The sequence below is a fragment of the Falco cherrug genome, chromosome 13 (assembly GCF_023634085.1).
Source record: "Falco cherrug isolate bFalChe1 chromosome 13, bFalChe1.pri, whole genome shotgun sequence".
Taxonomy (NCBI): Eukaryota; Metazoa; Chordata; class Aves; order Falconiformes; family Falconidae; genus Falco; species Falco cherrug.
The window spans coordinates 29444766-29466553 of NC_073709.1; the positions used below are offsets into that span (position 1 = coordinate 29444766).

The window sequence follows — 21788 nt, forward strand, 5'->3', positions numbered from 1 at the left end:
TCAGAATTCTGTAAGTCACACCACTTGTGTGTTGGGGAAGCGTTTGTGTGGGAGCATGAACCTTTTCCCTGGAAAGATGTTCACAGTTTTGGTGCATTTGCAACCAGAAACACTTTTGAAATCCAAAGCTGCATTAATCCTTGGAAAAAGGAAGATACAGCCAGGGTACTGCAAACTGCATTATCCTCTGGTCCTGGACTAGAAAGATCATCTCTATTCTGAGGCCATTCTGCCCTATGGAAATAGCCCATACTACATTGGAATGGTTTCAGTTTATTTTTTTTTTAACTGGTATTTGTTGACTTCTTTTTTTGCCCAAATTCTTCAGAAAGCTTCAAGCCCTTCACCTATTTGTTTCTGTTCTGCTGAAGGATCAGTCCAAGACCTGTTTGGTATCCAGCTATCTTCTGAAGGATGCCCTACAGACATGTGAAACTAGCATTGCCAGCGAGTGTCCCTATGTCTGGCTCTCCAGATACATTACGGCTCTGGGGTAACGCTTTATGTGGGCATATCCCGGAGCAAGTGCTTGTTACCGCTTAGCTCAGCAGGAGCTAAACAACTCCCAGATAAATGTGCCAAAACATGGAGCTGGCTCAAGGTCCAGGTAAGCTGTTGCCCTCTAACACAGATGCGGGATACTTATTTTAATTCTGGCACTACTGAAGACACAGTTGATTAATAAAGTGTTTGGCACTATTGCTGGTTTAAAGTATCTCAGTTCCCCTTCACCAACCAGCATTTACTCCCTACCCTCTGTAACTCTTATTTCAGTTGCACTGGCACAAATTCGTTAAGAGCCACATCGTATGCTGCATCAGGGAAATGATCTGGTTTTAAAAAAACAAGGTGAATAGGTGACGCATGGGATAGACTTAGAAATGGCCACATCAGCGAAGCAACAGTGCAGTCGCAGCGAGGGGAGATAACTTAGGTAAAAGTTGCTGCCAAAACATGTAATTAAACTGGCCCATTCACTCCTGGCCCACACCATCCTCGCCATGCGACAGAGGAGCTTGAGTGTGTTCCTATAGCTGCAGGCTCTCCTGACCCAACCGCTGTCCGTGCCTTCCCGAGAGCTGGCTGTAAGCACGCGGAAGGCTTGCCGCCCAAGTGGGACAGCTGCCAGCGTGCAACATTCCCAGCAGACACCTTTGCGCCAGCAAAACTTCATTACATTGAGGTGACGTCCCAGGTACCCTCCATTTGTTTCCTAATGAAACACGCTCAGTAAACAAAACCATTTCCTTTCTACCCAGGGTCCGCTTGTCCTGTCACAATCCCCGTGAGATGTGATTTGCAGAGCCTTAATTAATGGCTCTCTCCCCTCCTCACCCCCCACCCTTTTTTTTGTGCCCAAATTTTAATCTATAACGGAATCTTGGAAAATGTCAGACATGTCAAGTATTTTACTGAGACCAAACATCTTCTTACCTACAATATTACTTGCTGTATTTAAGCCACTGCATGTCATATAACCAGATTTTGCTAGTGGTAAGCTGCAAAATGCTAAGTTCATTACTTTTGGATCCCACATGTAGGCAACAGAGAACAGTTTAAATGTGCTTCAACAATTCAAGCCCTCAACTGTAATGAATGTTTTCAGAATACTGTGTAAACGGATCCACCGTGCCAGGCTTGTGTATGACAGTGTAATTGCCACCGCTGCAAACGCCTGCCCATCCTTTTCCTACCTCCTTGGGATGCTAACAAAGCTTACCTGGTGGGTGTGAATTTAGAACTCAGTTGAAAGGATACCAAGGACTTTTATTTAACCACATCAAGAATATACTTGCAAATAGGTAAACTGCCTCATATCGATTTTGTGGATAGAAGAAATATTGCACACGAAGTGGTTTTGACTTGCCTGGACATCAAGCTGCTGCATCACAAATAAATTCCGCGCTCCCCAGTTGCTACCCCTGTCCTCTGTAAGGCCCCAGCTCCCCCGTACGCAGCACCCGGGAGGGGGGGCGGCTGTGGAACCGGGCACACCGGGCCCGCAGCGCCACCTGCCGGCACGGGAGCGCCACCACCCCGCACGGCGGGGACACGGGCAGGGGACACGGAGCCCCGTTGTGCAGCACGGTGCCCGGGAGGCAGCAGCAGGGCTGGGGGGCAGGCTGAGCCCGGGGTGCCCCTGCAGGGTTGCGGAGCCCGGCGGGAATAAACCCGCCCCGAGCTGTAACACCCGCTCTCCATCCAAAGCTCCCAAGCGTAAACAAAACGGCTTCTCGGGAGAGAGAGGGTAAGAGATGGCAGCACCGACTGAAACGCCAGATCCAAACTGCTCACACCAGAAAATGCTACGCGAGCGAACTGACACCCTCGCGTCTGAAGACCATTTCCTGCCAGTACAGCATTTCAAAACTTCATGAGCCAAACTCCAAACCAGATCAACAGACTGTATGGTGCCAGAACAGGAGAGAAGATAATTTTTTTTATTTTTCAAGGGTCTCCACAAGAAAATCTGATAAGCAGATCGTAAACATATTAATCTCCCACATATGGTGGTAAAATCCAAAATCCAAGGCACTGAAAACACCTTATAAAAGCCTCTCAAACCGGAGAGGCGGCAGCCAGCACGCTGCCCTCCCCATCTCACAGGACAACTCCAAAGCCTGAGGTGTCCGACACTGCTCCAGGATAAACCAGCACTAGAGATATTTAGGTCCTTGGGAGACTATTCCATTGTTTTTACCATAGAAAAAGAATTAAAACCCACCTCCTAAATTTCCCATTCAGCTTCAGATTGTCACTGTTATCTTACTAACCTACAGCCACCAGCAAGCATACTTTATTCTTTCATAATTTAAGGATGTGATAGTCTCTTCTCCAGCCCCCAGATACTTTTCCAGAGCAAAATAAGTAAATACCCTTATTTAACTTCTAAAAGAAGTATTTACACGCATTAATAATTTGTGTCATACTGATACCCAACATCCCACAGGCACTTACAGAACAGCATACTTATTTATGCAGACCTCATCCATTAAAAAACAAAAAAAGTGTTATTTTTATTTAAAGAAACTTCAGATTTGAAGCCTGAATCACAAGTTCAATGTTTCTCATTTGATAGTTGTGTGCTAACTGGAATGCACATTGAAGGAGATTCAATATAAAGCTAAGAAAGAATTGCTACTTTTCTTAAAATAGGTGATGACAGTCACACAACCATTTTCCAGAAAACAATCAGGTTATTTCTTTCCATGTACAGAGTTTGTTCTACCTGTCGCATTATGAGTCATTATAACCACCTGTAAAGCTTATCAAAAGATAGTAGTTTCACTCCTTTGATACTGAACGTATTGAACGCATAACTATCTAGCAACTTACTCCCTGTTACGATAATCAAACTTCATTACAAACAGACACAAATGCTATCCAGGGATGCCAAAGAACTACATATGGCAGTACAGAATGACCACAAAGTAAGAAAAATTTAAAAGAACATGGATAGATTTTTTTTTTTAATCACTTTTTTTTCCCTTTAGAGGGCTTTGCAAATAAGGCAGGATCAATCTGGTCTCTAGACAGACCTCTCACTGAAAAAAGCCTTGCTGCTCTTTCCTTTAAAGTGCCTCCACATTTCAGTCCTAAAGACATCAATTGCATCTTCAGCTGATCTAAACCCAGGGCTTCCATTTCAACAGCGGAGTTGAATGCCAGTAGGTCTATTGGTTCCACCTCCTGCAAAGAGAAAAAACATCCCATCAGACTATTATTATTTTCCTCCTGATTAGGGCAGGAGGAACAAGTGGAGACAGAATGCTTCAACTAACAGAAGACCTTCAATTAGGATTATCTCAAACTCCTAATTACTTAATAAAATTGAGCAGTGTCTCAATATGTATTATGTTGGATATTCTCATTATTAGCAGTACTTAGGCTATCCAGACAAAGTAGTACTGCACCACGTACAAGGGAACTGAAGCTAGCCAGCAGTGGCATTGTGAAACATGCAAATCTTAGCAGAGACAACACAGACAAGAGCGGCGTGAATGCTCACATGAGCTTCGTACCCTGTGTCTTACAATTCTACCCCTCACAGTGCCCCTGCTAGCTAGTCACAGGCTCGCTCTAACATGTCCAGATAAGCTGCAGGTCTGCTTAGGCTTGCCATGTACACAGCCTCCAAGACAGAAGCACAGGTCATTTTAAATGATATAAACACAGCTGAACTTTCAAAGTTACTCTACTAGAGTTAACACAATCTACTTGCAATAGCGGAGTGCCAAAGTAGTAAAATAAAGTAAGTCACAGCATTTAATCCTATTTCTCTGGAGACAAAATGCTTGACACTGTTTTTATCCCCAGAGAAGTACTCCCAAGAAAATGGAAATAAAACCAGCAGCCCACCATCCCACCTAGCAGTTCAGTAGTTTAACCTTGGCTTCCAGAGGCACGGCAAAGCTAACAGCCCCTTTTTAGCCCAAGGTAGAATATAGTCGATACACCCCCAACAGCAGCAGGAAGGATGAATAGTTATTCCTAATGCAGTTACGCTGTAATTATAGAAAAGCACCCTCTTTTTAGTAAAATGGACAAAAAAAGCAAGTTCTGAAGTTCACATCTCATCCTGCCACAAGAAAATGGATTAAAATCTCATCTTAAAAGGAAATTAGTATATTCGCAAAATAATCAAGGGTGAAAGGTACCCCTGTAGACTGTCTAGTCCAAGCCCAGGGCCTTGTTCACAAAAGAACATGGACAAAGACTGGATCATTCAAACGCCGGAATCTACTAACACACTAAAAAGGACACAAAAACCTAACCCCATTCCCTTCAATACTTAAGCGCACATGTTAGTCTTACAGTACATACCATGATGGAGTTATTAAAGAGACTTCAGAGCAAGTAATACCAACAGTGGGAATGAGACCACTCTGTTATGCACTCAGCAAAAACAATTAATGCTAGCAGAATTAGAACCTTTGTCCTGCTAAGCAAACAAAAGACTGGTTGCCTCATTATTCTCATCCAACTTTAAAAAAAAATCCATTAAGGACTATTACAAAAATATTTCCACCTGCAATAACAATCTGCCACAGCATTGGTGGAGTTTCCTGTTCTAGGAATAGAGTCTCACAAATACTGAGTAAAAGGTAAACAGTGAAGAAGGGTAAACATCCTGTTCAAAATCTGCCAACTCTAATAGTACAGTAGATGTCAAAGTTCTAATTTATCAGATTATATCCTTGGACTTTTTTTTCCGTTTAACTGTATCAAAATTTTCACTCATCAGAACTCAGTCATTGGCAGCTGATGGCAGACTTCCTGGTCACGCTGAAAAGGCAGAAAATCCAAGCAACTCCCTAGCCCCCCCTAAAAAAACCTAGCAATAATATAAAATGTGGCTGGAATAAGCCTGGATTCATTACCCCTAAAAACTTTTAATAGTAATACTATACAAGGAGCGCTGAAGGACTTGGGCTTTCATCAATTCAGTAGGAAAAGCTACATTCCCTCTGGGCTGGAAGACTGATCCAAAGCCTCTTCGACAGAAGAATCCCAGCCATCCTCCTGTCAGTCACCACAGAAGGAACCTTGCGGGTCAGCGCTGCTCCTGATCTGGCTGAGGGCTGGTGACACCAACACAGAGTGCCAGCAGAGGTAACAGCATGGCAGCAGTACAGACCTGTTTTCACCACGCATATACCAGATGATCAATTTAAAACCCACCCGTCCATCCTTTGCAGTTAAGATGAAGCTCATCATTTACACTAATCCTGTCTCTCCAGGGCTGCTGCTTTCAATGGTGGTCAATGAAGAACTGAAATTTGCACCAGACTACTAGGGTTCTCTATGAACTAAACTCAAGTCTTTTTATAATAAAAAGTAAAATTGATCAGCCGACTGGTTTAGGGGGTGTCTACTCTGAACAACTTCTAATTTAAACATTGAGGTAAATGATAAATGTTAAGGTCAAATTATGTTCTAAATAAGATTAGTCAAATTCAACGGTGTTTGGTAATGTGTCCAAAAGTATTGCTAAGAAACTTTCATGCTACAGAAGAGGTTTATTTTCCCTCCCCCCACCCCTTCCAATGAAGAGTTTTGGATCCAGAGTGTATCTATTTATGTAGGAGGAGAAAAATCATGGATCTCAGGAAACACAATACTAGACAGCCAAGGGCAACTGCATCTTAGCAGAAACTCTAGACTATTAAAATCTTTATCTCATAAAGTTGTTCCTTGACTCATTCTACTTAGCATCTCTCAGGAGAATTCTACCATACTACAATTTAACTTCTTCCATGGAGGCACTGTCAACAGAGAGCCTTCTTTGGCTGCAGTTTCTACTAACTTGCCACATTGCATTTTCTTAAGTTGTATGGTGCATCTTCAGTTAGGCTGATTGTCCTTTTAACCCTGGGATTTTTTGTGCTCTGAATCAAGCTTTGGAGATTCTGTTAGCCTCTCGGGGAGATTATGATTCTAATCCTAGCATGTACATCTAATGCACTGAAGTCATAGAACACAAATCCCACTCCCCTTTTCTGCAATCCACAAAGGGAAAAGTGATTGAGTAAAAGCAGCTGAAGACAAAGATGTATCATAATTTGTACCACCTCATACTTACTGTGCTCTGTAACTGGTTCGTTTCCTGTGCCTTAGAAGAAACATCTTCTTGCTCCTCTTCTTTCAGAGCCTGGGTTACTTCATTCTTTTCTTGGGCCTCTTCCTTTGGGGGCTTTGTCATTTTACTATTTTCTTCAGCTGGAATTTCAGTTTGCCCACCTGTGCATGCTTCTCCTTGCAGATCTCTTCCAGTACCATCTGGCTGCTCTAGTGGTTTCTCAGTTGCACTGGTACCTGGACTATCGTCTACCGAATCCACAGAGCTGCCTGAACATTCATTTGTATTGCCAGCATTTTCATCGTATCTGCTGCCTGATGGACAACTTCCATCAGATGCATGAGGGGAATCATCTTCACTCTCATCTTCACAGTCTGAACTGTCACAATCATCCAATCCTTCCAATCCCAGCCTGGCACAAGCAGTATGTTAAAAATTAATAATAATCTATTAATTTTTTTTAAAAAAAATGTTAAAAAAATTGTTACATTTCTCCTTCCAAAATCACTTCAGAGAGATATAGTGAACTACTCCAGCAGCTATTTAGGATAGTTTAGTAAATGGAAGAGCCGCTAGCATTGAACAGGACCCAACATTCCCCTAAAAGAGAGATCTTTTTACAGTATTCCCAATACAGAAATGTGTGCTACTATTGCTGCTCCAAACACCACTGGAATCATTAAGACTTCTCTTTTATGTTACATTAGGTAAAAGATGCCAGGAGGAAAAAAAAATTAAAATTTTTAAGTTAATTGTAAATGTAATTAACGAAAAAATAAAACGGGTAGCAGGAAGTAGTAAAATATAACCATATTAGAAGGGGGGCAGGCAAAAGAAGTGTGCCTATTTTTGCAAATAAAGTTTGTCTGCTCCAGCTGGGACAGAATTACATGAATACAGTAACATTTACTTTCAGTTCTTTGATTTTATCAGTTCAATTTTCTTATTCCTATTTAAGTCTACATGTCAAATAAGACGTTGTTTACTTGTATGTACCTAACCTTTCATCCTATTCAAGGCTTAATACTTGAGTATAAAAACAAGGCATAATGCTTACCAAAAACACTTTCTTTTTCGAGGTTTTGCTCCATTCTTTCCAGATTCACCTGGACGCTTCCTACTATCACCACTTTCTGGTGACACTATTTTGCTTGAAGTAGCCTGCAATCCTTCAAAAGAAAGTTAGAAGTATACTTCATCAGTACACAATTCACGTATGTTGTTAATTCTACTTACCTTTTAATTTCAGATGCAATTTAAAACACAAACTGAAAATAGTAACTATTGGTGCACATTTACATAGATTCAAAGCTTCAAAATAAACTGAGTAGCAGCAAAAGCTTTCCTATGTGACTTTACCTAAGGCACAAAATCAATTAAAATTGGATTCCTGAACTGAACACTCAGGTTCTACATCCCATTCAGCCTTAAGTTTCACTATCCAGCTGCCAGCAAGGGAACAATCCACGGATAGCTACAAAGAACAGCAAGTGAAACAAGGTATTTCGTAATTAGATTAGATTTCTAGTTTTTAAATTAAGACCTGTTTATAATTTATCATTTCACTGAGAATTATTATGTACTTCCAGTTGAACTAGCAACACTATTGTCACAGAATTCTGCTTTTATTATGAGATGACACTGTAGCAGAGCAAGATGAAGCATCACTTTTATCTGTGTTATGCTGTTCAATGCAATTTAAGAGAAGCAGCAAAGAGGAAAAATTAAGTCCAAGAAATTTTCAACTGAATGAAATTTTAAGTTCTATTAAAGAGCTATTGGCAGCATTTTTTTTTTTTTTTTAAAAAAGAAGTCATACTGGAGTGAGGCTATAAGGACTTAGTTTGCTTTATTTTGTGAGGAGAGAGAGCGAGGTTAAACTGCAATACCTTTAAGGACAGAATCTTCCAGTCGCTCAGCCATTTCATGGCACTGCTGCTGGTAGTCCGGATTTGTGAAACAGTGCTTTGGCTCGGCAAGTTTCCGCTGCAGCCTTTCCAAGCGCCTTTGCTCTTTTTCTGCTTCCCGTTCTGCTTGCTGCTTCACCCATTCAGCCATCCTGCAGGTGACAGAACCATGAAAAGGAGATGCTTCCAGCACATAATACAATATCAGTTTGTTGCCTTGCTATTACTGAATGCTTCTACCACCTGCTAGGGTGGGAGACAATGGGAAAAGACAACTAACAGCACCCAGGGGCATTACTGAAGGAATACACAGAGATTCTGCCATAGAGAAGAAAGGAAAGTTTATTTTGGAAGCCAGAAACAGCGTAATGTCGCACATCCCCAATATCACAGTCTTGCAGCTTCAGAGAGAACTGTGAGAATTGCAGATGAGAAATACAAGAAGCACAGAACAGCCTCTCAGAAGCAGGCTGCAGTACAATCACATCTATTTCACAATAATATAATTATAGTCAGAAGAATTCTGGGAGGCCATCTGTGCTCAAGATTTCACTTTTATTCTTTTTGGTATTCAAAATTTCACTGCTACGACAACCCGTCATTTGACCTCTTTTCTTAACAGTTAACATGGTCAGTTTACTTTATAATTCCAGCTTTGAAGAAAATGCCTTACGCTTTTTCATGATTGACATCTCGAAGTCTCCTTCCACTGAGATCTCGGCAAGCCTCTCTATTTGTTGTCTTCTCAATCTGAGCACCAAGTGCTCGCAGCATAGATCCAAATCCTGAGAAAAAAAGTAATCAAGAATTAGCTAAACAGAAACAAATGGAGATGAACTAGCACAACAGAACAAGTAATTATGGAAAAAGAATACTGTAAATTCAACACTTTCTCTCAATGCAACTGAAATAAAGGGCAAGTTGAAAGTTGCAACGTGTTGCAGAATTGTCATTGGGTGAAATGCTGAAGCACTAAGTGAAAAAAAAAGTATCCAGCATTTACCACCCATCTTTTTCTGGGGTTTGGTTTGGTTTGGTTTTGTGCTCCTGATACCACACCAGATTGACTCCAGACTTACTAGAACCTGTGCAGCACTTCAACACGAAAGCCTATTTCTGGACTCCCCCAGCAAAGTGATTTGAAACCTTTTTCATCTCAGGATAACATCCCTTCTCATTTAGCCTGGATTCTTCTCTCCCTTAAGCACCTGCCAAACTTAAAATACCCTTTTAAAAATTTTAACAAAAAATAAAGTTTGGGAGATAGCCTTAGCCACTTCATCAAGATGATCATGATGTTATGCTGATTTCTATTCACTCTTCTTCCACCAATTACTCATAGGCAAGACCACTCATTTCTCTCACTCAGTCCCACCTTATACCATCTCCAGCTGGAGAAAGACACTTGTTTAATTACCTCAAAGAAACACAATGTGAATTAATATTAATATAATCCTTCAAGCAATTTGAAAGTGCCAAGCACTGTTTTTTAACTAGAAGCTGAACAAATCTATACTTTTCAGTGCGCCAAAAGGTACCTTTAAGGAGCATTAGAAACTAACCAATCCAGCCAGCCTACTGTATCATGAGGCAGAAAAAGTACTGTGTTCAGCTAATGAAACCAATTACTCCCATTATCAAGGAGAATTTTTGCAGCTCATGGAAAATGCTATTGAATTTTACATTCTGAAGAATGTGGACCTAGCTGCTACACCCAGCCAGGTATATTCCCAAAAATCAACAGCAATGCATTCACTAAGGTCACAGGTGCTGGATTAGGTCTGATAATAAAATGCTTAGTACTCTTCTAAGCCTGCGTGATCTGTACTCCCTTGAGATCATACAGCCAGTCTCAATAGTTGTGACCTGTGTGTGTTTGCCTGTTTTTATCAGGTTTTTAAGTTACGAAGTCAAAACAAAAGGAACACTTTAGAAAGCAGACAAAGCTTTTAAAAGTTAAACTGACCCCAATGGCACATCAGTAACACAAACTGAATCCCAGAATACCTATCCTGTATCATCCCGGGATAACTGAAGCTGATTGACAACAGGTGAGGAAGAAGCATCCTATGCTATTAACTTTTACCATACACACCACTTTCACAGCACTTAAAGAAACCATACCACTTAATGAGCTGTAAGAACACTATTTACTTCCAGTTCTATCTAAAACTGAAGAAGGCAAAGTAAGCTGAGCTGCAGTCTGATGCAAGGCAGCACAGTTATTCAGCATTTTAGCACAACAGCTGGAAAATTCTGAGAACTGGATTCAAAAAGCAAACAAACAAACAACTGCACTCAAATACTCTGCTAAACTTGCTTCACCATTCCATTGTTCCATGGACATTCTACGGAATGCCCACGTTGTCGGTGGCTGCATCCTTTTACACGATTAATATGCATCTTCAGTAACAATATTTTGTCAACACAAGAAGTCTAGCTTTCATTGAATTCTTTAGTTCTTAGGCTACTGAAATCTTGTCATTTACATTTTTTCCCAAATGGGAGAAGGCAAAATCAATTAGGTCATGTAACATACTCAAATTACAGGCTAGTTAGTTGTACCTGCAATATTTGTCCTAAGCAACCACAAATGACACCTAGAAGCCTAAGAACCCAGGCGCTTTTAAACACAATTTCAACTCTGCAGTCACTTTGATGCATGTTACAGATTCCTACTAATAGAACTAAGCTGACCACAGATGTGAAGCAGAGCTATGCCAGCAAAGCTGTTAGCTGAGCTGCAGCTCTCCCAGTCCCCTCCCAACTTTGCACACAGACTCTGGGTTTCAGGTCAGAGACATTATACATCACAGTCACCCACAGGACGAGAAATCTGCTAATATATCAGGACTGCTGCTATCGCTGTAGACCACAGTATAACAGAAGGTTTTCAACCTAACAATCTAATCAATTGCAAGCAGTTAAGCAACAAACCTCCTTTGCCACCACAAAGTCTTGGTTCCAGGCTGTAAACGGCTCCATTCTGCAATACGTCTTCATCACTAACCAGTCGTCCGTTACATTTCACATACAAGCTTTCTTCAGGAATATTCTAAAAAACAGCAAAACTGAGTCATATTGACTGAAAATGAAACATTCTAATAAATAAAATCATTAAGGAGCAACGTTCCCTTCCTTCCTAAAGGAACAGAGGGGAAACAAAAATCAGACGATTTTAAAAGCATAAACATTCTGTATGGTGCTTGTTTAAGTTCCTGTTGAACAAAGAATTAAATAGCCTAAATCTGCTTGTCAACACGAATGGGGAAAAGCCGAGCTGTGGGAAAACTCATGCGAAGCATTCGAACACTGTGTGGTAAAAACAAGCAAAACCCACGGTTTTTGAGCTGTAGAACGCTGACGGTTGATACTTTTCGTATACGTGTGTGTATATATATATACATATATATATATATACGCAAAATACAAACACGGCGCTCCAGAGCTCTCCCCCAGGGACGGCTGCCGCTCGCTGAGGGGCAGGCGGCAGAGGCCAGGCCGCCCCAGGCCCCGGGCCGAGCGGGGAAGGGGTGAGGGCCCACCGCGGCCCACCGGCGGCCGCCGCCAGCGCCAGCCCCGCACCCCCCAGCGTCGCGCCCCGAGGCCGCAGGCCGGCCGGGCCGGGCCGCGCCCTCACTCCCGCCTCTCACTCACCAACGCCCGAGCGCGGTCGCGGCGGAGGCGGCGCACGGAGCCCCCGCCGGGCGGCAGCGGCCAGGGCCGCGCCCGCGGAGCCAGCGGGTCCCGCACCAGCAGCGCCATCGCTCCTCCACCCGCCGCCGCGCGTGCGCCTGTGACGCCAGCGGCGCGCGGTCACGTGACGCGGGGGTGGGCGGGGGCTGGCGCGAGCCCGTGACGGGCGGGAAGGCGGGCGGCGCACGGGGCGGCGGCCTCTCCCCTCTGGCGGCCTGACAGGGCTGGCGGCTGCAGCGCCGGCCTGGGGCTGTGTCCCGATTCCCGGGCGGCGGGTGGCCGGGTTTGTGGGTTCGTCTTGTTTGTTTGTTGCTTTTGGGGTGGGTTTTGTTTGTTTGTTGCCTTTGGGGTTTTTTTGTTTCGTTTTTCATAATTGCTGGAGGCTCAAACTGGACTCACAGTACCTTGTGTTCCTGGTCTTTCAGTCAGCCTGATCTTTCACCCCTTTCAGGGGCCCAGTTTATCACCTTTACACCTGCAACCTCTGTTTCTTATGTTTTATCTTTTGGAGTCAGTCTGACGTTTCAGCCCTTTTAGGGGCCCAATTTATCGTTTTTACACCTGCAGCCTGTATTTTTTTATATTTTATTCGTTGGAGCCAGTCTGACATTTCAGCCCTTTTAGGGCCCAGTTTTGTCATTTTTAAACATGTAAATGAGAATCCAGGCACGTGGTCAGTCTTTGGGAATGAAAACACCGCAGCACAGCACCCTCACCTAGGAGGAGGGAACAGGTCGGATGGTAGCGCATGGAATTTCACACACCGTGTCCTGGTATTTTCTTGTAGGAAATGGCCCTGAGCACTCTTTGTCTGGAGTGTGCTGCTCAGAGAAACGTCCCTGTCTTCCCAGTGTGATAGAAGGAGCCATCCTGGGAAGCAGCTTCTGTCCTTTGCCTTTTCCACACAAGAGAGCCCTATCATTCTAATTCAGATCGCTTTGTGCAGCCTACCAGGTTGTAAAGGCTTTTTACAACCTGTCACATCGCCTCTGTGAGGACGTAACAGCAGGCAAAATGGACCATGGCTCCCAACATGCTTGCCTGCTTTGCTGTTTTAGTGGTAGTGGCAGCAGCAGCAGCAGCAGCAGAATGGGAATAATCATACCATCTCAGGCAGCTGGAAAGGGGCAGTGCTGCTACTGCAAAGCACTGCAAGTCTAAGAAATGGAATGGAAACATGCAGCTGTTAATTGTCCAATCCAATATGGTGCAAATGTCATGTAAGGACTTGCAGGACGATGGACTCTGTGCCTTCTTTGTCCTGCTTACTCCTACGTGCATTTTAGTGTATGGACAGAGAGAGAGCCCAAACTCTGTTATTTGGGGCGGATTCTGTTACAGAGCCACACAGATTTTTAAACGCGGGTGAAAGTTGAGCTGGCGCAGGAGTCCACACTCAACTCTTCATGACATGCAGTAACTACCTGTCAGCAGGAGACGAACTGGTTAGAAGAAAATGCATACCTTTACCTCTCCAGGGAAAGGCACATACAGAGGTATGATGGTGATCCAGGCAATGTAACTATTGCATTCTTTGGTGGCTTCAGATCTTCTCCATGTCTTCCAGCATAACCATCCAGGTAGCAGATAATTTGAAGGTAGGTCACTACCAGCTGTCTCTGATGGGAACTGTTGCAAACGCTAGTGAAGATGTGGTTGGGCTGTCCCGAGATCTGCAGCCCCATACACCTGTCACCTTATTTCCAAATAACGATGTTACCTGCAGTGCCTTTTTGTGCAGTAGCAACATGGGCAAGGACTATTGTTCATGGCTTAATCTGCCCACTTCAGCTCTTCCCTCTGCCCCAGGGGGGACTCCCCTGCCAGGGTGGCATCTGGTACCCTGAAAATCCCCTGTTGGCAAGTGAGGTAGATGCCTATGTCAGAGCATACAGCTAAATTCAGGTCTTAAGTATTGACACTGCTTTAAAAAGATGAGGCTGGTGTCTGAGCTGCTTGGCTGTCCCACTCTTTTTGCTTGCCAAAGAGCCATGCTGCTTGGCCAGGCCTGTGTGTGCATGGAGAGGTAGCTCTCGTGCCTGGCTGTCTTAAATCAATGTGCTAAAAAAGGAGGAAGCTGGGAAACAAAGAGTCAGAGAGGTGACTTGACCCAGAAGCAGTGACTTCACTTGCAAATGTAAATAAATTAGTAATAATTTAATTAAGGGCATCTCCCCATGACCTTGTATTGGCCAGATCACAAACCAAACTTCGCCCACCCTTTTTTAAACTATATTAATTTTAGCTAAAATATTTTCACAAAGCATTTTGACCCAATGTAGGCAATACCTTACTGTCTTTACTTTCTATAACAAGTCAATATTTCTGAATTATGCTTCATATTACCACAGTGCGACCATTCAATCCTGATGCCTGTGTAGCCTGGAAAAGCTTGGTTTGTGCTGGATCGTGCCCAAATTCATTTATGTATTTTAAGTCACGTGGTGCTGCTTGTTTCATTTGGAATCACGTGCTGTATCTGTGGAATACCACCTAATGTTAAAATCTGATTGAAATGTTATTGGCAGTGTATGAGGTGTGCACATATACATATGAAGATGAATAAGTATTTTCTTAGGTCTGTGGGATTTCAGTTGCATTCCGAGGGCATGATTCATTTCCTCCTCTGAAACTCCTGCTATTGGTGCTGAGGGTGTGGAGCTTGCCCCTACAGGCCAAATAGGCGGAGCTGTCCAGGAAAGAGTTGGGTCATGGGACTGTCCAGTGGATGTGCTGAATCAGTGCAATTCACAAGTTGTTTGATCCATACCTTTTCTGAATGTTTTGAACTACTCTTCTGTCTGTGCTAATGAACTCCTGATCTTAGTGAACACTGACTGAATTGTAATTTCCCAGTGAGGAGTACCTTAGCTAACACAGCTGCCATCATACAGAAAACAGGACCAAAAAGGAGGTCCCACTGCACCCCGAGGGCTGTGCATCAATGACAGTTACCTGTCATTCATAACTCTTGACACTTGGATTCTGCCTGCAGATACATGCTAGAGCTGTGATGCTCCTGTGAGCACGAGAGCTGACAGCAGTGGAGTCACACCAAGATAAATCAGCCCCTTTGTAGATCATACATTGCCACCTTACAGCTAGTTTTGGTCTACTAATGCCATACTCTCTCCATTTCTGGGTGTCAATACCTGGGTGACTTGTGCAGATCCTTGCGCACAGTCAGGCTACAAGCAAGTGACATCTAATAGGCAGAGTTTTCTTTCAGCTTGGTCCTACAGCAATCTAGGTATATAGGCCCCATTCTCATGATTTATGCAATGCCGTTTAGCTGGTGCCACATTAATGTCAGTGGGTGAGTGTTCCTGTATCTCATGTCCTTGATTACACTTCTGTTCCTAGAATTTATCAAAAGTGTGCCCCCAAGCCCCACAAAAAAGTCTAAATAAGTCAAAAAGGCTGTTACTATAATTTCCCATTTGAAATGTATTTTATTAGAAATGTTATTCTCTGGATAAAACAATTATCAGTCTCTGATTCTGCAGTGGTGTTTTAGACTTAGTTAATAAATCATGCTTGTCACTTTTCATTTAGAAAGGATTTTACAGACATAATTAATTAAACCTGACGGTATCCTTGTGGGATAAGTAAGTACTCTGACTTTTTAAAACAGTGGCACTCAGGCACACTGGTTATACTACTTTCTCAAGTCAGTGGAAGGACCAAGACTAGAATTTAAAGCTTCCTGCTATCCTAACATAATTTAAGAGATGAGACTATCCGTTCTTTTCTTATTTCATTATGATATCCATGTGTGTGATGCCTGAATTATTAGGTGTGGTGCTGTGGCCTGTAGTATGCAGTGTGGTAGACTGGAATATTTTCTGCTTAAAATCTGTTACTTGATTTAACAGGGAGGACAGTTTTTTCAGTATCTTTATCTGGAACCATCAGACATGTAACTGTCGTAATGCTGCTATTCATTCATTCATTCATTCATTCATTCATTCATTCATTCACCCTTATGGTGTCCTCCAGTATATTCCATTTTAATAGTAGTAGCAGTGCTTTATAGTGCTTATTAACGGTCTGTCAAGACCAAGATCAAATTATGCAAGACTACTGAGAGGAGAGTAAGGTACTCATCGGCCCTTGACTTTAATCTGTATGTGAAAGATGCCTGTGGGAGTGAAGAACACAAAACCAGTTGTTCACAAGGTACCCAGATTAACAAAGGATGGGTCAAAAGTTGCTCTGATAAGAGTTCAATGTTTCACACCTGTAAAAATGTTGCTAGACATAAAGGAGAGAGGGTGAAAGATGCTACTTAAAATTTGAAACAGATGTGTATGTTCCTTTTAGAATATTATAAGTGTGCAGAGATAGTAACAAAGGTAATTTTTTTCTACCAAAGTCACTTCAAGAATTTAAAAACATGTCTTTTAAGCATGGGTTTTCTGTCTGCTAGGCAGTTGGTCACATACTACTCTATATATGGAGATTGGCTCATCTGGATATATTTTCTTTTACATTTTAATGGTATCCCAAAGTGTAAGTTCCAGATAATATATCTGCAAAACTTAAATGTCTTACACGCTTTCATATTATTTTTGCATGGAGGATTGTGATAGGATTACCTTTGTGTGCTTGTTCTTAGGACAATAATTAAGATGCTGTATGATATTAGGGAACATTTTTTACTTCAGATACTGTGACATCATACTGTTTGACAAAAATATAATTAACCGTAATGAATCTAAGTTGATATTTGCAAGTGCAGCTTCCTGCCAAATGTCAATAGTCATCTGCTTCAGTTTCTGTGTCATCAGTGCAATGGGTAGAGACAGTGTGTTAAGATACCTGATACAGGGTTGGGAGCAGGTGGAGGAGAAATGCAAATGTTACATTACTTATTATCCTTATATTAATAAAATAGCTACTGTTAAATATACTTACTGTCTCACAGTGAATGCCTAGATAACAAGCTCCTAAGAAGTCTGTGGTTTCTATTTTATTCTTCTTACAGTACACAGTTGGTAGTAGTGCAGATACTCAGATGTAATCAAGATTTTTAAATAGTTGTAAAACTGGTTTTGCCCTCACATTAGTCCCTTTGTTGTGCTTAATATCTTTGTCTCCGTCCTATGCACAGATGTTTAAACTGTGAGTCCTTTCAGGGAAGGAACATGGATTGCTCTGCAGGTGTGTATGTAACAAACCTGAGAAAGGTCCCTTTTTGTTAGGCTGTAAGTATCGTCAGCACAGTCAGCCTTGTTAGTGTTGTTAAAAACAATTTTAAATTTGGCAGCAATCATTTGAAATTAATTAGCTAACTGGTCACCTAGATAGTACCATAGAAGTTAATACTTCAGATTCTAGGATTTCCTTAAGTGTGTGTTTCCTCTGATCTGCTGGCCTGAATACTGAGATTTAGTCTGTTCTGATTAATTTTAACTGAATACAGCTGTAGAGCAGTGAATGAGTTGGTTGTAGTGTACAGTATATTTTATAGGAAAGCAATACCAAAAATAGGTCTCTGCTTCTTTACTTTTGCTCTCCCTTTAATGAAGCTAACTGCTTTTAATTATAGCTTGCAGAGACACTGTGCTGAATTACTTAATCTCTGTGTAAGGACTGGATTCTAGTTTCTTAATTGGCATCTGAATGTTTGGCAACTTTGCAAAAATCCAAAGCTGAGAGTGAGCATATGGTATGAGATGTGTATTATGTACGTGGTAGAGCTCTGTTATCTATCAGACCCCCATGCCTTAAAGTTTTTAAGAAACAGGAGAGAGCCAACATTGCATGCCCTTGCAATGTTTTTCATTGTGACCCTGCAACAATTGAAGCTCCTAGACCAAAGTTGTACTCACCCTAAAACAATGAGCTGAAGCTCCAGAGGGGTTGGGTGGTAGTGGGAATAATCAGGTATCTTCATTTGGTTTTCAACTGAGATGGAAGTTGATTTGGAAATGTTCTTTGCTAGAACTAAAGTTGCATTTCCAGTAGTTGGGAGGAGCTCCCAGATTACATTACCCCACCCACATCTGCTTGCTTTCGGTTTACCTGGGGAGGTTCTACAAAGAAACTGGAGAAAAGGACAGCAACAAAAGGGAGAGCACACAGGACAGGTCCAAAAAGACAGAAATTTAAAGCGGAGTGCCTCAAGCTGGGTAAACCCTCATTTTGGGTTACGTTCAGCAGAGATAACACATGGTTAGCAGTCTGTGGCAGGCCATGGGTGTTCATAAATCCTGTTTAAAGTAGATCATGTCACTGATCATTTGATCCTTGATAAAATGTTATGAGTCAGATCCTCACCTAATGTAAATTTTCAGAGCTCCATTGGCTTGGGGGTGAAATGTCCCAAGTTAAAAGATCCAGCCTGTAGCCCTGAGAGGCCTCATTCTTTGGGTGCTGAGTTTGACATGGCTTCCTTTTGACTGGATCATTATAAGTCCAACTTACATTCAAACTCTTGAAATAGTAATATTTGTCTGCTTCTGTAGGGAATGTTCTGCTAGCTTAAAGAGGACCTAGAAAATAATAATGGATACAGGGTTTTGTTTGTTTCTCTTTAAAAGAAATTATACAAATAATTTTTATGGAAAGTGCTTGGGTTTTTGTGGTTTTATACAGTAAGTTTGAGTTGGATAATACTGACATTGTAACATTACAGACATGCGTAGCTTCTTGTTGGCTCGATATTGGAATGGTTTGCCATTTTGTTTATACAACATCTTTTTGCACCCATCCAATTGAAATGAAATTGTTAGTATGATGTTTAAGGAATGTCACTGGTATATTTTGGACTCCCCTCCAGTGTTTCTTCTAATCCTTTCCAAAATAGAGGTAATTATGTGTCATCTACAAGGAATTTTAATACAGTATACTATGCCCCTTGAGGATCTTTCTTAAGTCATATATATGTGAGGCCTGGAAAAATCATGTCCTCACATGGTTAATTTGAATATTAGCAACATGGCAATGATACAGCTGTGAATTTCTTCCTTCATGTTCCTGTCTGACTTGGGCTCTGGCCTAGAAGTGATCTTGGTGTCAGAATATGTCAGATTGCTTGTTTCTGGAAGCATGGCTGTGAAAAAGTCTTGCCAGTATGTGAAATTCGCTGTTGGAAAACCTTGTTGATGACGGTTGAGTTTTTTTCTCCCTGTTGCTCTTTTGCAGCAGGAAGTTACAGGAAGTTACAGGAACTGAAGTTTGTCAGGAGGAGCCTTCATGCCACTCAAACTATGTCTCACATCTGCAGAACAGGGCATGGCACCGATGTGTGTTCACGGCGTGGTTTGTGAGGGTGGCCCTTTACCTGTAAAGGCTCTACATACAAGTGGTCTTGTGATTCTCATAACCAAGAATCTTAAATATTGCAGATGTGGTGTTACTGATCTTCCTGGCCCTCTGAGCCACATACCAAAATTTAGCACTGCCAGTCAGCCAGCTCGTTCTTCAGTGAACCAAAGAGGAAGGGCACTATGTGCTTTTTGCAGGTGGGAAGTGACAGTGGCTCCCAGGAATGCTAGCTGTCCATTGTGGATCAGGGCTAGGCTGAAGGGTGTAACTTCAAGATGTAATGAAGTGCGTAATGTCAACTTCGGTAGCATCTGATAAATTATTCCCTGTCACAGTGGGGGTTTATTCTCCGTAAGAACAGCCTCTCCATTGGATGTGGGACAGAGTACCAGCAAGGGAGCTGTGCTTGAAAACCTTGTAGTCCAGTGGAAACAGGCTGGCAACCTTTCCTGTAGTTCTTTGATGCTGAGGTTTCCAGTGGTGCTGCTTCTCTGCCTGTTTTGAGATCCGTGCCCTGCAGTCCATACTGAACCCAACTGATGTTCTCTACTTCAGTTGCCTAGATTGTGGCTTGTATTTTAAAATCACTTGTATGCTTTCAGTAGTAGTGCCAGAACTTAGTATGCAAAAATTGTAGCGGGTCCCGGCAGAATATGAGATTTGCCAGAATCGTGCAATGTTAGCACATGCTAAATTTGTGCGTTCTCATTTACCTTCTGCTGCTTGTTTGTTTGTTTTGCTGGGTTTTGAGATGTTAGGGCATCAAGCTTGTCTATGCAAGCGCAACTGCCTGACGCTTTCTTTAGAATTCAAAAACAAAATATGAAATTTTGGTATTATCACCTGTCTGCATGGATCTGGGGCTTTTACTAGAACTCCCCAAATTCACTGTAAAACTTACAAGGGAATTTTGTCAGCAGCTGACATACAAGTTACATAGGAAGAACTGGTGCTGCCTGACATTCTTCCCACACAGCAAGGATTGCTGGACACCTTTAAAGCAGCTGGGCCCCGTGAAAGTGGCTTTGCAGTACCCACGAAGAGAGTGAGGCTCGGCAGGCACTGTTTGATCAGAAGGAACTACTTATTGCCACATCGTCCCTTTGCACCCTTGCTTCCGCCTCTCTTCTCTGTCACAAGAGATGTGTGGTCGGAGCAGGTTTGGGAGCCAGGAACTTCTAATTCTGCCTCTAGCACTGTCATCTTTGTGACGTAAAAGCAGGTATACAGGCATTTTTAAAGGATTTTAAAAAAATAGCCTCTAATTGGGGTGCCCATGTCTGTGTATGTAGTCAAAGGCCTGATTTTCAGAAGTGGTAAAAACCTGTGAATCTTTTTATTCTCAGATGGGATTGTAGATATTCAGCAATGAGTAGTCAGGGCAAATTAGTTATTCTTTAGAAAGCTTGAATGTGAATTGTTTCTAAGCATTAGGAAACTAATGAGCAGCACTAATATTAAGCACTATTCTTAATAGCAACTGCAGTTTTCACATTGAGATGCCTTATGAGATGCAAATTTGAGAAGAGGAGGAGGACAAATGAAGAAAAATAATCTAAACAATATGGTATATTAAAGTATAGTCCTCAGAATGTATGAGTTTATGAAGAATGTTGGGAAAATAGGAAGCTCTCATTTCTTTAAAAAACTGCAAAATTCTGTAGTCTTCTAAGACTGAAAATAACTTAATAATGTTCTTTGCTGTCGCTTTAAGATATACTGTCTGCCACTCTATCTTCTCTTTCCCTTTTCTGCTCTCAGGAGTCTAGTTCTCCAGAAAGTGGGTTTTGAGATTTGGGAGTACTTGTTAAGAAAGATGGGATGTGGCAGAACACTTCACAACTGCTAGGGTCAGACCTCAGAATAGTATTTTCATTTCTGAGACCCTTCCTCAGCTGGCTTTGACAAATGAGGCCTGGGAAGCATTAATGCCATTTCAAGACAATCTTGCCTTTGTGCTTCTACAAGGAAGAAGTGGACCTATTTTAAAAACAAGTCTACAGAATACTGTTCCAAATAAATTACAATACTGGACATCATACCTGGTATTTTGGCTGCTGTTTGCTGTTGGAGCCAGAGTACTGTGCTGTTTGCATTGTACTGAATTATAGTGAAGCTCAGCTCTGACTGCCATCCCCAGGGCCCTCATGAAGAAGAGACTCATAATCTCATGAGATTACCCCACTGAGCAGAGAAATGAAATAAATAATATTACTCTTTTAGTTCTGTCAAGTATAGTAGCTCATAGAGCCTTTCAAGGCAGTGTCAGCATGGGCTAGATACTGCATCAGTGCATAAAAAGACATCCTTTACAAGAACAACACTGCAAAATG

General features: G+C 42.1%; 1 protein-coding gene and 1 long non-coding RNA gene across 2 annotated transcripts; one reads left to right on the forward strand and one right to left on the reverse strand.

Moving 5' to 3' along the window:
• Window positions 1-2988: 2988 nt before the first annotated feature.
• SDE2 (SDE2 telomere maintenance homolog) lies at window positions 2989-12302 on the reverse strand. Its single transcript, XM_055725392.1, has 7 exons — window positions 12145-12302; window positions 11425-11542; window positions 9161-9272; window positions 8470-8639; window positions 7638-7749; window positions 6584-6992; window positions 2989-3690 (listed from the first exon to the last, which is right to left on the reverse strand). The coding sequence occupies exons 1-7, from the start codon at window positions 12250-12252 to the stop codon at window positions 3475-3477; spliced, it is 1245 nt and encodes a 414-aa protein (XP_055581367.1). The 5' UTR covers window positions 12253-12302; the 3' UTR covers window positions 2989-3474.
• A 78-nt stretch (window positions 12303-12380) lies between these two features.
• On the forward strand, window positions 12381-21494 carry LOC129737247 (uncharacterized). The gene is made up of 2 exons (XR_008734863.1): window positions 12381-12474; window positions 13662-21494. It is a non-coding gene; the product is annotated as an uncharacterized LOC129737247 (long non-coding RNA).
• The last annotated feature ends 294 nt before the right edge of the window (window positions 21495-21788 follow it).

Coding starts and splice junctions, on each gene's coding strand:
- SDE2 (XM_055725392.1), bottom strand. CDS start 12,252: ATGGCGCTGCTGGTGCGGGACCCGCTGGCTCCGCGGGCGCGGCCCTGG. Junction 11,543..12,144: donor GCGACCGCGCTCGGGCGTTG/GTGAGTGAGAGG, acceptor GCTGTTTTTTAG/AATATTCCTGAAGAAAGCTT. Junction 9,273..11,424: donor ACTTTGTGGTGGCAAAGGAG/GTTTGTTGCTTA, acceptor TTTTTTTCTCAG/GATTTGGATCTATGCTGCGA.